At 36.6% G+C, this 16,614-nt stretch overlaps 1 protein-coding gene across 1 annotated transcript; it reads right to left on the bottom strand.

Annotated features, from left to right (window-relative positions):
• Positions 1-2,934: 2,934 nt before the first annotated feature.
• LOC137639688 (uncharacterized PPE family protein PPE12-like) lies at positions 2,935-15,889 on the bottom strand. Its single transcript, XM_068371937.1, has 4 exons — positions 15,306-15,889; positions 14,772-14,937; positions 3,329-3,526; positions 2,935-3,021 (listed from the first exon to the last, which is right to left on the bottom strand). Exons 1-4 carry the CDS (start codon positions 15,887-15,889, stop codon positions 2,935-2,937), a joined length of 1,035 nt encoding a protein of 344 aa, XP_068228038.1.
• Between the last annotated feature and the right edge of the window lie 725 nt (positions 15,890-16,614).

Here is a 16,614-nt window from a genome sequence, read left to right as displayed (position 1 = left end):
CATAGCGGACGCATACTGGGCACATTCCAATGAATCGCCAGACCTCCTCTTACCTAGGATTCAGGCTTCAAAGAAGACAGTACATTTTCAGAGCCATGCCCATCGGGCTAAACATAGCCTCAAGGATCTTTACGAAGCTCACAGAGATAATCGTTCAATAACTACGCCTACAAGGCGTCCAGGTGATGGCTTACCTGGACTATTGGCTGGTGTGGGCAGCATCAGAAAACGAATGCCTGTAAGCTTCCGAGAAGGTGATCCAATTCCTGGAACATCTAGGTTTCAAGATAAACACCAAAAATTCTCGACTATCTCCAGCTCAGAAGTTCCAATGGCTAGGCATACATTGGACCTCCAGTCACACCGTCTTTCCATTCCACTAAAGAAGAGGAGGGAAATAGCGAGGTCTGTCAAGAGACTTCTCAAATCCAAACGGATTTCAAGACGACAACAGAACAGGTTCTTGGCTCCCTCCAGTTTGCTTCAGTGACAGACCCAGTGCTAAAAGCACAGCTAAAAGATGCATCGGGAGTCTGGAGAAGATACGCATCAAACGCTCGAAGAGATCTCAAAAGACCACTACCGTCTCGACTACAATCACTCCTCAAGCTATGGTCGGAGGCCAAGAAGTTCAGGAGATCGGTACCTCTGCAATTACCTACACCCTCGGTCATCATCCATATGGATACATCGCTAGAAGGATGGGGGTGGGGTCACTCCCATCAACATCAAGTTCAAGGAACGTGGTCCCCTCTGTTCAAGACGTTTCACATCAACATCTAGGAGGCCATGGCAGTCTCTCTCACATGGAAGAGGCTATCCCCACGTCCCTCAGTCCACATACGACTGACTCTGGACAGCGACATAGTGGTCAGATGTCTGAATCGTTAGGGCACAAGATCGCCCCAATTTAACCAAGTGTTGTTACCCATCTTCCGTCTGGCGCAGAAGAAAAGATGGCACCTATCAGCAGTTCACCTTCAAGGATTCCACAACGTGATGGCGATGCTCTATCCAGAATAGCTCTGATAGAGTCAGAATGGTCCCTACACGCAGACTCATTCTCCTTCATCTCTCACCAAGTTCCGGAACTGCAGATAGACCTCTTTGCAACAAGCGGCTACAAGAAACTTCCTCGCTACGTGGCCCCATACGAGGACCCTCGAGCGGAAGCGGTGTACACTATGTCCCTGGACTGGAACAGATGGACCAAGATTTACCTGTTCCCTCCACCCAACCTCCTGCTAAAGGTCCTCACCAAGCTGAGATCCTTTCAAAGAATAGCAGCCCTAGTGGCTCCTAAGTGGCCCTGGAGCAATTGGTTCCCATTGATCCTGGAATTACAACCGAAGCTAGTTCCTCTGCCAGACCCAGTTCTGTCCCAACAAGTTCAGAAGTCGACTGTCTTCACTTCATTACAGAAAACCTGAGACCTTCATCTCATGATTTTCTCTCCCTAGCTGTCAAGAAGAGGTTTGGGATCTCGAAAGAAAGCTTAGACTTCTTAGAGGAATATAAAACAAAATCTACCAGAAGGCAATATGATTCCTCTTGGAAGAAATGGGTGGCCTTTGTCAAGGCAAGAAATCATACAGAATTATCGATGGATTTCTGGTTGTCCTTCTTCATTCACCTTCATGGACAAGGCTTAGCGGCTAACACTATTTCCACGTTCAAATCGGCCCTGACAAAACCCTTACTATACGGATTCCAAATAAACCTGTCCAGCGGAAATCTTCAATAAATTGCCGAAGGCATGTGCTAGACTCAGACCTGCAGCCCCTCAGAGACCTATCTCCTCGTCTCTTGACAAAGTGCTACATTTTGCCTCAGGTTTGAACAATAGGACTTGCCCTCTGAAAGATTTGACTCAGAAAGTGGTTTTGTTGTTTGCTTTAGCCTCGGGGGCTAGAGTCAGTTCACAGAAACAGGCAATCTCACCCTCTTTCCTGACCTAACGTTTCTCGCCAAGAACGAGCTACCCACTAAGAGATGGGGTCCCTGGAGAATCTGCCCTCTGAAGGAAGATATCTTCCTGTGTCCAGTGGAGAGTCTAAAGGTCTATATTTGCAGAACTTCAGACTTCGGTGGAGGACAGCTCTTCAAAGGAGAAACATCGGGTTCCGTCTTGTCACTTAAACAACTAAGGGCAAAGATCACCTACTTTATTCACAGAGCGGATACTGACAGTACACACGTAGGTCACGCTACTAAGAAAGTCGCCTATTCCTTGAATTTCTTCCAATCAATGGATTTCGAGAGTCTTCGCTTGTTTACAGGATGGAAGTCATCTAGAGTGTTCTTTAAACACTATGCGAAGCAGGTGCAAGTAGTGAAACACTTTGTGGTAGCTGCAGGTAGTCTGCTAAAACCTGCAGTTTAGTGCTGCGAAGAACAGTGAGTTGTATGGGACTCTAACTCTAAGGGTGACTGTGTTGACACTACTGCGCAACAGAGTGTAATTTGTGTTACCATGGTGACACTACGGAATGTTCTAATATACTGAGGAGATGTTACATAGACTAAACACTCGTGCCATATGATTACAACATGAAGTGTATATAAAGACATTTTCAGAAAGACATTACAATTCCTATGGAATCGACATGTGTGGGTGGCAAGTTTCCTTTTCAGGTATCACGATCATTTCTGTCTATGTTCCAAGTCTATGTAATTTATTTGCTTCTTTAATTACAGCTTTACATTATATTTTATGAAGGCTAATTCTCATTTATTGTAAATAAATAGATTTATTGATTTCGTGCGTCTTATTTCGCGCTAACATTAGAATAAAATATGTTTGTGAGTATTATTATCCCTCTACTCTGCATAAGGTACTTGAACAATAGAATTCTATGGTTCCTACGCTTAAACCCATCTAGCTTGGTGTAACTTGTTCCGACACGTGATATATACTCTATCTATTACCTTGCTCTAGGACTGGCAGGTTCTTCTTGATGCTGGGTGGGTTCCATTTACCATGCAACTTCGAGACTTTCCAGAGTCCAATGGGACTCCTCCCTGCAGGGGGTCAGGAAGCAGTAGCATAGTACATGCTCAGCTGAAATGACATATACCGGTAATGTTCTAGGTCTCTTAGGTCATAAGAACAAAGAATATTGTCTAGAAGACGAAGGCACTACTGAGGGGAAAAATCTACGATACATTAATGCTCTGGTACACTTCCATCAGGACTACATGGCCTGAGCCCTACAAACCGATTTTGAGCGAAGCGGAAAATCCATTTTTGGGTGAAATAGCCATATCGTCCTAATGGACCAGCCCTTTGTTCTCTATATGGCCTTAGCAGGCCCCCTCCTGATCTTACTGTATCATGGGGGCTGGTCTTAATGCTAAAAGGAATGGAGTTGGCGGGCGGGGATGACGTCAGTAAGATGGCCGACGCATATGTTGTCATCCGAGTGCCCATAACAGTAACGGAGGAGGTGAACTTTGTAACGGCTCCTCCTATATCTTGCCACTGATTCCCCCCTCGAAGAGTAAACGCTATGTGGGGTGCAGATAGCTATGTGGCGTGTCAAGAATACTTCCCCTGTTATTATGCGATATCCTAAAGGACAACCTTAAGGGTACTCGCGCCAGAAGTTAGAATTCTGGAAACCTTTAGTTTAATTCTCTGGGAATATCCACTGTAGTCATATACCCTTTGGAAGCTACTAAGGGAACCTTTCATCGGGACGACATGGATATCTCACCCAAAATAGATTTTTTGCTTCGCTTAAGATTCGATATATATATATATATATATATATATACACATATATATATATTAAGGGGGCGAAAAATATTTTCAAAGAAATATTTTGCCCTTGTCTTGATTTAAAGCTAACTCGTCGCTTTCTAGTCCTCAGCCTGAAATTGTAAAACGTATTTCACTATCTCTTCATTTGTTTGAAATAAAGAAAAGACAACAATGGCTAAGGAACTACTTTTCAAGTATTCTATGAAATTCTTGATAAGAGAAATTGTGCTCACTTTGTTTCTCAGAAGTTCCACTTTACAAGACAACTCCTGAGTTAAAAAATAATAATCTGAAGAGAGAGAGAGAGAGAGAGAGAGAGAGAGAGAGAGAGAGAGAGAGAGAGAGAGTAAGGTGGAAGTAGGTGAGGGGTTAGACTAAGAGGAAAATAAGCTGAGGCAGCCATGGGAGCTTTGGATAAGAATGAAATAAAAAAAAAAAACATATGGATATTATTATGGGATTCTATCAAATGGATTCCACAGTTAAATATGAATAGACTGTGCTTGACTGTCTTATTCATGCAATGGAAAGGGTATGAACGAAATTAAGGGTACGTATGATATAGACTTATTGAACGAGAAAGAGAACAGTTTCTTTGGCTGAGTTATATTCATTGAGAGGGGAAATAGTAACTGCAGTGTCTATAGTTTGCGATAATGTATGTAGATGTGAGTTGAATGTTGCATCGCAAATAAGCTTCCTTTTATTATAATTATTAAAAGGATAAGATCGACCAGCCCAATGAGTCAAGCTCAACTCTTACAGAGGTGAAATAATTAATTTCCAGAAGAAAAAATACTTATATTAGAGCTAAATAAATGAATGAAAAAGAAAATATTCAATATAACTGAACATTCTTTTAAATAATGAATTTAATATCCGCTTCAAATAAAAAAGTATCGTAATTATTTTTGAAGATATTGCACAAAGCATATCGGTTCACTAACGAACACTAAAGACTTCAAGGGAAGGAATCTATCAAGAATCGAGATGCAAAAAAAAAAAAAAAAAACTGCATATGCAAATTACGGAGAAGCGGGGACAGTGAATTTCTCATTGCATTACAGAACTTCCAATCAAGGTATTGTCAGGGAAAAGTCAAATGAACCCAATATGTAACGACTTTGCCAAAAGAAAGGCCGTCGAATCTGTCATTTAAAATACATTAGGAATTTTTTTTTTTTTTTTTTTTTTTTTTTTTTTTTTTTTTTTTTTTTTAATATTACGATATGAAAAGGATGTTTAATTACCTTGTTGAAAAGAAGATTGTGATGTTTGGATTTTACTGAACTTGTCAGTCAGGTATTTGTCTCCATTCCTTATTAGCAATCAAGTCCAATCCTTCTCCACCATCAACTGTTCCATTCATTACAAAATCCATGAGGAGGATAAAAAACACAGGTGACAGCACATGCCCTTAGAGTACTCCGCTGTTCACTGGAAATTCATCTGATAAGACTTCACTAACATTAACTCAACACTTGCTCTGATCATGAACAGACTCAACAAATTTCCCACTTAAGAGGAATTCCATAATAACGCAAGATTTTCCACAAAGTAAGGCGGTGAACATTTCAAAGGCCTTTTTTAGATTCGACAAATACCATTATAGAATGTTAAGCGATTATTTTTCTAGCTATCTCGACTTTACAGAAGTGACTTTTGGATGCTTAATGTGAACAAAAAAGGTTGAAGAACTGATAAAAGTGCGAAGTAGTATAAAGGGGAAGAAAACTTTCTTTAATAATCCAGGTACATTTGCGAACAGCAAAGAGTTGGCCAAATCATTAACAATATATTAAATAAAAAACAAATTTAATCTCCAGAAAAAGAATAATCGTTCGTTTACATTGTTATTTTTCTAATCTCTCTCTCTCTCTCTCTCTCTCTCTCTCTCATTTGTGTGTTGGTTGTTTCAAGAGAGAATGTCGACTCCATCACAACAAAAGACTTATCATTTCACAAGAAGTTCTTTTATGAGGTAAGATATCAAGTACCAAGCAGGCATTAATTAGTCCTGCATTTCGTCCGGTCTCATTCATGGCGAAAGATAAAACAGTTCCAGGAAATGAGAGTGAAAAATGGTACAGGTGGCCCTCATTATCTTTGCAACTTTCCTTTTATTACTTCCGAAGCACAGAGTTTATCTTGGATAAGAAATTCTATTGCTCCAATTTTTTCCAAGTTAAGGAAAAAGTGATTTGCCGCTATCAGGTTCTGTTTTAGATTACAGGATTATATATATATATATATATATATACATATATAAATATATATACAGTATATATATATATATATATATATGTGTGTGTATGTGAATATATATATATATATAATATATATATAACTTTTCCCTTTCGTGCCTATAATACATACATATACGTCATCATCATCATCATCATTTCCTATGCCTCGATTAGATTTCGCCAGTCGTCTCTATCATCTAACGTTTACCTTTTTTTTCAATCCTGCTTGTTCACCTCTAAGCTTTTCATCACTATCTACTTAGTCTCTTTAGAGTAAGCATATTATATATTTCCATGACAATTGACGTAAGTGTGATTCCTCAGTAATTACTGCAATAAGTTATATCTCTCTCTCTCTTTTTTTTTTTTTTTTTTTTTTTTTGCCATTTTCACCAACACTCCTAGCACCCATTCATCAAGTTTTGCCTCTTCAGGACACTTTTACAAAATAATCTTGTAAGTATTCTGTGATTCACTTCATTTTCGGTCAATATTATCTCGGCAGTTACAGTTATTCCATCGTATCCGGGGGCTTTCCATCTCGAGTTTTTAATGATAGTTTCGAATTCAAACACTGAATTCGTTCATGGGCACATCAAGGTCTTCCTCAGCTTCAGGTATATCAGCTAGATTAATCCTTATCTATCTCAAATTCATGACTTCACTAAAGTGTTCCATCTAACGTTACCTTTCTTCATCTTCTGTTGTTATGCCAGAACCATCTCTCTTTTTTGGATGGGTATATGCTTCCTCCTCTTTCCCACAGTAGAGATTTCACTAATAATTATATGAGCAATTCTTACCCCATAGCCACTCCCTGGATTTATAGCTTTGGCAACCTCATCTGCTTTACTGTCTAAATACTCTCTCCAGTCATTCATGGCTTTTCTTTTGACCTCAGTGTCAATACTGGAATACTTAGCATGCTCTACCTTATAATTTTCACTACTTTCTAGAAAACTTTTAACAGTCAATTACTATCTTTGTCTCCTTTATATAGTATCCAAAGTGTCATTTTTTATTGATGGCTTTCTCCTTGTAACTACATGTCCCAAAACGTCCACTACCAACTGACTGATATATGTTCTTAATATCACACCATTCTTCAATAATTGTATGCTCTTCGTCTCTCATAGTCTCTAAGACTGCAAATTGAATCCTATATTTAATTAAAAACGCTTTTCTGGACCCTTCTTCTAGAAGCTTATTATCGTTTTCAGAGGCCGTGTAAGTCTCTCATAGTCTCTAAGACTGCAAATTGAATCCTATATCTAATTAAAAACGCTTTTCTGTACCCTTCTTCTAGAAACTTATTATCGTTTTTCAGAGGCCGTGTAATAGTGTTTTTTTTTTTTTTTTTTTTTTTTAATAACTCCTAAAATAACTGATGGATTTCAATGATATCAAAGCAGGGAGCGCTTCATACAATGGCCTAATTTTGGGAAATACTGTGCATTGCCAATTACGTTTCATTAACTTTTTTACTTAAGAAAATGAGGCTAAAGCCAGTCACACCCACATATTCGCAAAAGTGATGACGTCCCTCAGTGACGTTGTTATAACGTTTCTTCCCCTGTACCTTCCATCCCCCGAATTGTTAAACGCATGTTTAACTCCATAGATAATTGTTATATGACCTACCCCAAGCAATACGGGATTCTTTGTCAGTAAAAGTTCAGCATACCTGGTAATGTGATTCGTGACTTTAGACTTTACCTAAACACAAGACCAACGTTTTATATCTTACCCACTCACTTACATTGAAGATCAAGAATGAGACTTATGACAGGAGACGAAAGAAGCCATGCTAACCCTACACTACGTACTTCAAGCGAGTGTTGGTAAAGCAAGAGAAATATAGTTTTCTTTAGGTTAAGCCGTAGGACTCATTGTTCCATACAACACAGGTTACTCGATACATCAATTGCCAGGAAGAAATTGACGGAGAGCATTGTTTGATATAATTTTATCATATCAATTTCACCAGAGAGAGTAGCTTGAATTCCTTAGAAGGTAGACTTCTAAAAGATGTTTCATATAAGGGCATTGACATCGGCCATTTGATAAATTTTGAAATCATATATATATATATATATATATATATACATATATATATATATATATATATATCTATATATACTGTATAATATATATATATATATATATACATATATATATATATATATATATACATATATACATATATATATATATATATATAATACATATATATATAATACATATATATATATAATACATATATATATATAATACATATATATATATAATACATATATGTATATAATACATATATATATATATATATATATATATGTGTGTGTGTGTGTGTGTGTGGTTCATGCATACTCAAGATTTATTATATTTCAACCTATAGTCTTATATATTTATTTACGTTATAAGTACCAAGTATCTATTTTTGTTACTTAAAAGGTATGTGACAAATATTATTGCGACTTTGTCACTGGAATTATACCAGACTTCAATTAAAGAACCAATCAACCTTACTTTGAGAAATCCATTGACATTGTCTACATGCCAAGCTGATATACTCGTACCAAAGTATTCATTAGCTTTGCTTTTCCCAAAATAATGTTATCACCAATTGCTGGAAACCATGGATATATGAGGGATGAAAAAAAAAAGAGAAAAACAAGAAATGGACACTTATACATTTTACTCATCATCATTCTCAAGGAAAAAAATGATTTCTATTTCTACAAATGTGTTTATTTTTATTTTTTTATTTTATTTTATTTTTTAGTCGCAAATCTAAAATTTTTAGGAGTCAGAGTAGAATATCTCTCAGTGCGATTCCACACCCCTGTTTTAAACCTCTTCTATTATGTTTGATAATTTGTGTTAACCATCTAATCAATATCTACCACCATAAAACATTTTATTGCTCTTCCGGCACATTTTATATGTGCAGTACACAGTCTTTCCTAAGAGGGATTTACTCGGTAGCCTAATAACAATGGGAATGAAGGACAGAAGGCAAGAAGGAAGGGGGGGGCGGGGAGTACTAGGATAGCCATAGGTGTAAACACCGAAGGGGGGTTGGGGGAACCTCTGCGTGACAGTTACGTGATTAAGTAACACTTCTTCGAAAAGCTCTGAAGGAAGGGAAGAAGTTTTTTCTCTAATAGTAAACGGGTTAATTAAGCACATATGTCAATTCATTGTACCCCCAAAAATTAGGCCAATGTTTGAAACATTCATTGCTATAATTTCATGGAAATTCTTAAGCCGGTTTTGATAGATATATCGGAAAAACACTATTGCACGACCTCTGGAAACGATAGTAGTTGTATCAAACCTAAATATTCTATGTACATTTCAGTTCTGATTTTCGTGTCTATGACGAGCTGGCGATCACTACCAATATTTGCACCTCGATAACTTAAATTTTTCAGAGTCCTCTTTCTCTTTTTAGTAATGGCTATGTGATCTATTGATTTTTTGTAATTGCCACATGGTTAAGCCATGTATATTTATTGAAGTCCTTATGCTGGAAAAAGAGTACCTCCAATGACAAGGTTGTTTGCTGACTAAAAACTTATAAAATGTGCTCCATTTTTAATTGCAATTTCGCCAAGACCCTAAACACCCATCATATTCTCTATACATTGATTATTTCTTCCAATAATCAATAACCAATCACAATTTTCAAATCTCTCTCAGGGATCTCCTCTATTATACTCTGCATATCCTCTCAATATTCATCTTTCCTATCTTCAGGAGAATCATTTGTTGAGGCATAGCAAATTATAATACTCATATAGCAGTGCCTTGATTTAAACTTTGCAAGTAACAATGTACTATTTAAAGCTCTCCACTCAGTTAAAGCCTTTCCTGCTCTTGGTGTCATCATCATGCCTAACCCTTCTCTTCCAACTTCATCTTTGTCCCTATAATATATATATATATATAATATACAGTATATATATATATATATATATATATATATAAATAAATATATACAGCTATATATATACTCCTCTCTCTCTCTCTCTCTCTCTCTCTCTCTCTCTATATATATATATATATATATACACACATATATCATATATATATATATATATATATAAATATATATATATATATATATATATAAATATATATATATATGTATATACCATATATATATATATATATATATGTATGTATGCCTAAGGTTTTCCTTATAAATCCCCTTACAACGTGTTTCAGTTAGGGCCAAGATATCCAAACTATATTTCATAAATTCATTCTCCACTTGCTGTAACTTCCCAATCTGAGTCATGGTTCTAACATTCCAATTACAAATTTTAAATTTTTCCATCGTATTTATAAACCAGGAGATTCTTAGCACCCTACTATGCGCTGGACTGAGGCTATTCTGTCATTTTCGCTTTCCATAGACTGATATGGAGAAAGCGTATGATAAGAGTTAATAAGGAAGCGATGTGGAATGTGTTGAAGTTATGTGGAATTGGTGAAAGGTTGTTAAAAGGAGTGAAAAGTTTCTATAAAGGTAGTAAAGCGTGTTTTAGGATAGGAAATGAAGTGAGCGATTGGTTTCCAGTAAGATTGGGGCTAAGACAGGGATGCGTGATGTCACCATGGATGTTTAACTTGTATGTTGATGGAGTGGCGAGAGAGGTGAATGCTAGAGTGCTTGGAAGAGGATTGAAACTGGTAGACGAGAATAATCATGAATGAGAGTTAAATCAATTGTTGTTTGTGGATGTTACTATACTGGTTGCAGACGCAGAAGAGAAGCTTGGCCGATTAGTGACAGAATTTGGAAGGGTGTGTGAGAGAAGGAAGTTGAGAGTTAATTTGGGTAAGAGTAAGGTAATGAGATGTACGAGAAGGAAAGGTGGTGCGAGGTTGAATGCCATGTTGAATGGAGAGTTACTTGAGGAGATGGATCTGTTTAAGTTCTTGGGGTCTGTTGTTGCAGAAAATGGTGGAGTGGAAGCAGATGTATGTCAGAGAGTAAATGAAGGATACAAAGTGTTGGGGGGCAGTGAAGGGAGTGGTAAAGAATAGAGGGTTGAGCATGAATATAAAGAGTTCTGTATAAGAAAGTAATTGCACCAACTGTGATTTATGGATCAGAGTTGTGAGGAATGAAAGTGACGGAGAGACAGAAATTGAATGTGTTTGTGATGAAGTGTCTAAGGAGTATGGTTGGTGTATCTCGAGTAGATACGGTTAGGAGCGAAATAGTGAGGGTGAGAACGGGTGTAAGAAATGAGTTAGCAGCTAGAGTGGATATGAATGTGCTGAGGTGGCTTGGCCATGTTAAGAGAATGGAAAATGGCTGTCTGCTAAAGAAGGTGATGATGCAAAGAGTTGATGAGATAAGTACAAGAGGAAGGCCAAGGTTTGGTTGAATGGATGGAGTGAAGAAAGCTCTGGGTGATAGGAGGATAGTGGTCAGAGAAATGAGAGCGTGCTAGAAATAGGAATGAATGGCGAGCGATTGTGACGCAGTTCCGGTAGGCCCTGCTGCTTCACCAGTCGCCTTGGATGACTGCGGAGGTAGCAGCAGCAGGGGATTCAGCATTATTAAGCTCCATCTGTGGTGGATAGTGGGGGAGAGTGGGTTGTGGCACCCTAGCAGTACTACCCGAACTGATATATTACTAGCTTTTTTTTTCCGGTTTCACCATTTGTAACTCGTTCAAACTTAAATTTAAAAATCTGTTTATTAACTTACATACAAATTCAGTTCTTTGAGAAAATTAAACCAATTACCATGAAGAGAATAATATGCTCTATGTAATAAAGGTTTATTCAGTTTATAATTTAAACCCATATGAATATTAAAGTTCATTCCATAACCCTTAAATGTTTGTTTACTAAAAACAAAATCCCGAGGTAAAAACCGTCTGCGTGTAAAACGTTTCGTAAGATTTGTATCTTGAAGACCAAGTTGATTTTCATGTTCGTATTTTACTGTGAAATTAATACTTCTATGCATATTGCTAAGGTACTATACGAACTTCGAAATCAAGACATTTAGCTCATTGAGGCGTCTACGAACCAATTATATTATATATATTATATATATCCAATAGAAATAAAGATTTAAAGTAATAGCATCCCATAGTGAAAACATCATGTTAAGAATAGTCGATGCTTTTAAAGTACATTTTCTGAAAACAGGGATGAAAGTCCAGTTTCTCTTTTCTTAGTCTGAAATATTCTTAATTTAACATTATGTTGACTTTATGTTTTATTGCTAAAGGGTTGTCATTCCCCCTTTAGTATGCAGTAAGTAATATGCACCTTTCATTTTATAATTCTATATGTCTAGCTGTTTTACTAAAAATGTTGCCTGGAGGCAGCGAAAAGTCTTAAATAAAAAATGATCAGCATCATAACAAGAGTTCTTACAATAATATAATGGAGTAAGATGACGTAACCAAGCTTTGAACCTATATGAGCATCAAGCTGTTCAGAAAATAAATGTTTAATATGCAACCAAATTACCAAAGTGACCAAACGAGGCTGAATTTTTCATTTTTGGCCAGATTCAGAAGCAAAAAAACAACGAAGCTAAATTACCCAGTTGGCTAATTATATGGAAATTACCGCAGTGGTGAGTCAAACTGCTTTCCTCCAAGCCTTGACCGTTAGTCTGAGCAAAACAGGGCGAGGAAAACGCAGCCATGAAGACGAATGTTAAAAATTTCACTCAGTAATATAATTCACATGCTATGTACTTATATATATTAATATGAATACACAAACATACACGTATATATATATACATATATATATATATTATATATATATATTTTATATGTATGTATGTATATATATATATATTTTATATGTATGTATGTATATATATATATATATATATATACATACATATATATATATATATATATATATGTATGTATATATATATATATATATATACATACATACATACATATATATATACATACATACAAATATATATACAAACATACCTATATATAGACATACATACACACACACACACATATATATATATATATATATATACATACATATATATACATACATACATATATATATATATATATATATACATATATATACATACATACATATATATATATACATATATATATACATTATTATTATTATTATTATTACTTACTAAGCTACAACCCTAGTTGGAAAAGCAGTATGCTATAAGCCCAGGGGCTCCAACAGGGAAAATAGCTAAGTGCGGAAAGGAAAAAAGGAAAATAAAATATTCTAAGAAGAGTAACAACAATAAATATCTCCTATATAAAACTAGAAAAACTTTAACAAAACAAGAGGAAGAGAAATAAGATAGGAGAGTGTGCTCGAGTGTACCCTCAAGCAAGAGAACTCTAACCCTAGACGGTGAAAGGCCATGGTACAGAGGCTATGGCACTACCCAAGACTAGAGAACAGTGGTTTGATTTTGGAGTGTCCTTCTCCTAGAAGAGCTGCTTTACCATAGCTAAAGAGTCTCTTCTACCCTTACCAAGAGGAAAGTGGCACTGAACAATTACAGTGCAGTAACCCCTTGGGTGATGAAGAATTGTTTGGTAATCTGTGTTGTCAGGTGTATGAGGATAGAGGAGAATATGTAAAGAATATGCCAGACTATTCAGAGTGTATGTAGGCAAAGGGAAAATGAACCGTAACCAGAGAGAAGGATCCAATGTAGTACTGTCTGGCCAGTCAAAAGACCCCATAACTCTCTAGCGGTAGTATCTCAACGGGTGGCTGGTGCCCTGGCCAACCTACTACATATATGCATATATATATATATATATATATTACATACATACATACATACATACATACATACATACATACATTTATATATATATATATATATATGCACATACATACACATACACATAAGTACACAAACACACACACGCACACACACACACACACACACATATATATATATATATATATATATATATTATATATATATATGTGTGTGTGTGTGTGTGAGCATGGATATACATTCATAAATATGTAATAACATACATTCACACACAAATTACATTATTACATAATTACATTATACATTTCATAACTAGTACACCAAAACTAAATTAACTTAAATGACGAATTAAAAAGATATGAGACGAAAAAGATTAGTAAAGGAGAGCCAAAGTATACATTTACAAGATGTATTGTTTTCATTACTAGGCCATTGGCAAAGGCTTCAAAGTATTGATTATATTTTGTCTGGAAGACAACGAAATAAAATATGAGATGACTTGGTAGCCAAATATGCAGCGTAAATCTCCCCCAATTAATTTTTTTAAGAATAATATATTCGTTTCTCCTCCCATATTGGCAAATTCTAAGGATAAAACATACCGGTCACTACCACGTACATCCTTTAACAGGTTGTTGATGAACCTTCTCTGTAGTAAAATTTTTACTGATACTTAATCAAAATTTGCATGCCCAAAATCCTCATTAAAATTTGCACGGTTAAAATCCTCATTAGAATTTACACGACCACAGGCCTCTTCAAACTATATGACCAAGACCCTCTTCAAAAATTATAAAACCAAAACCCACTTAAAATTTTCACGACAAAGACCCTTAGCAAAAATTTGCACGACCAAAACTCTCTTCATAATTTGCACGATCGAAATCTCTTAAAAAATTACAAGACCAAAGCCCACTTAGAATTTTGCACGAACAAGACCCTCATGAAAATTAGCGCAACCAAAACCCTCTGCAAAACTTACACGACCAAAACCCTCTTCAAAATTTGCACGACCAAAACCCTCTCCAAAATTTGCAAGACCAAACCCCTCTCCAAAACTTTCACGACCAAAACCCTCTTCATAATTTGCACGACCAGAAACTTCTTCAAAATTACAAGACCAAAACCCACTTAAAATTGTGCACGACCTAGACCGTTGACAAAATTTGCACGGCCAACCCTCTTCATAATTTGCACGATCAAAGCCCCCTTCCAAATTTGCACGACAAAACCCTCTTCAAAATTTGCACTACCAAAACCCTCATCAAAATTTGCACAACCAAATCCCCATCAAAATTTACACAACCAAATCCCTCATCAAAATTCGCACAACCAAATACCTCATCAAAATTTGCACAACCAAATCCCTCATCAAAATTTGCACAACCAAATCCCTCATCAAAATTTGCACAACCAAATCCCTCATCAAAATTTGCACAACCAAACCCTCCTCAAAATTTGCATAATCAAAACCCTCTTCAAAATTTGCACGACCAAAACCCTCATCAAAACTTACACAACCAAAACCCTCATCAAAATTTGCACAACCAAAACCCTCTTCAAAATTTGCACGACCAAACCCCCCCAAAAAAAATTTGCACGACCAAAGCCCTCTTCAAAATTTACTTGATCTAAACCCTCAACAAAATTTGTACGACCAAAGCCCACTCCAAAATTTGCACGACCAAAGCCCTCTTCAAAATTTGCCCGATCTAAACCCTCATCAAAATTTGCACGACCAAAGCCCACTACAAAATTTGTACGACCAAAACCCTCTTCATAATTTGCAAGATCAAAACCCTCTTCAAAATTTGCACTACTAAAGCCCCCTCCAAAATTTGCACGACCAAAGCCCCCTCCAAAATTTGCACGATCTAAATCCTCATCAAAATTTGCACGACCAAAGCCCACTCCAAAATTTGCAAGACCAAAACCCTCTTCATAACTTGCAAGATCAAAACCCTCTTCAAAATTTGTACGACCAAAGCCCCTTCCAAAATTTGCACGACCAAAGCCCTCTTCAAAATTTGCACGATCTAAACCCTCATCAAAATTTGCACGACCAAAGCCCACTCCAAAATTTGCACGACCAAAGCCCATTCCAAAATTTGCACGACCAAAGCCACTCCAAAATTTTGCACGACAAAACCATCTTCATAATTTGCACGATCGAACCCACTCCAAAATTTGCACGACCAAAACCCTCATCAAAATTAGCACGACCAAAACCCACTCGAAAATTTGCACAACCAAAACCCTCTTCAAAATTTGCACGACCGAAACCTCATCAAAATTTGCACGACCAAAGCCCTCTTAAAAATTTGCACGATCTAAACCCTCATCAAAATTTGCTCGACCAGAGCACACTCCAAAATTTGCACGACCAAAACCCTCTTCAAAATTTCCACAATCTAAACCCTCATCAAAATTTGCATGATCTAAACCCTCATCAAAATTTGCACGACCAAAGCCCACTCCAAAATTTGCACAACCAAAACCCTCTTCATGATTTGCACGATCAAAACCCTCTTCAAAATTTGCACAACCAAAGCCCCCTCCAAAATTTGCACGACCAAAGCCCTCTTCAAAATTTGCACATTCTAAACCCTCATCAAAATTTGCACGACCAAAGCCCACTCCAAAATTTGCATGACCAAAACTTTCTTCATAATTTGCATGATCCAAAACCCTCTTCAAAATTTGCACGACCGAAACCCTCATCAAAATTTTCACGACCAAAGCCCCCTCCAAAATTTGCACGACCAAAGCCCTCCAAAATTTACACGATCTAAACCCTCATCAAAATTTGCTCGACCAAAACCCTC

The sequence above is a fragment of the Palaemon carinicauda genome, chromosome 4, assembly GCF_036898095.1.
Source record: "Palaemon carinicauda isolate YSFRI2023 chromosome 4, ASM3689809v2, whole genome shotgun sequence".
Classification (NCBI taxonomy): Eukaryota; Metazoa; Arthropoda; class Malacostraca; order Decapoda; family Palaemonidae; genus Palaemon; species Palaemon carinicauda.
The sequence above is the reverse complement of the archived record's forward strand: the minus strand, read 5'-3'. Positions and strand labels throughout refer to the sequence as shown.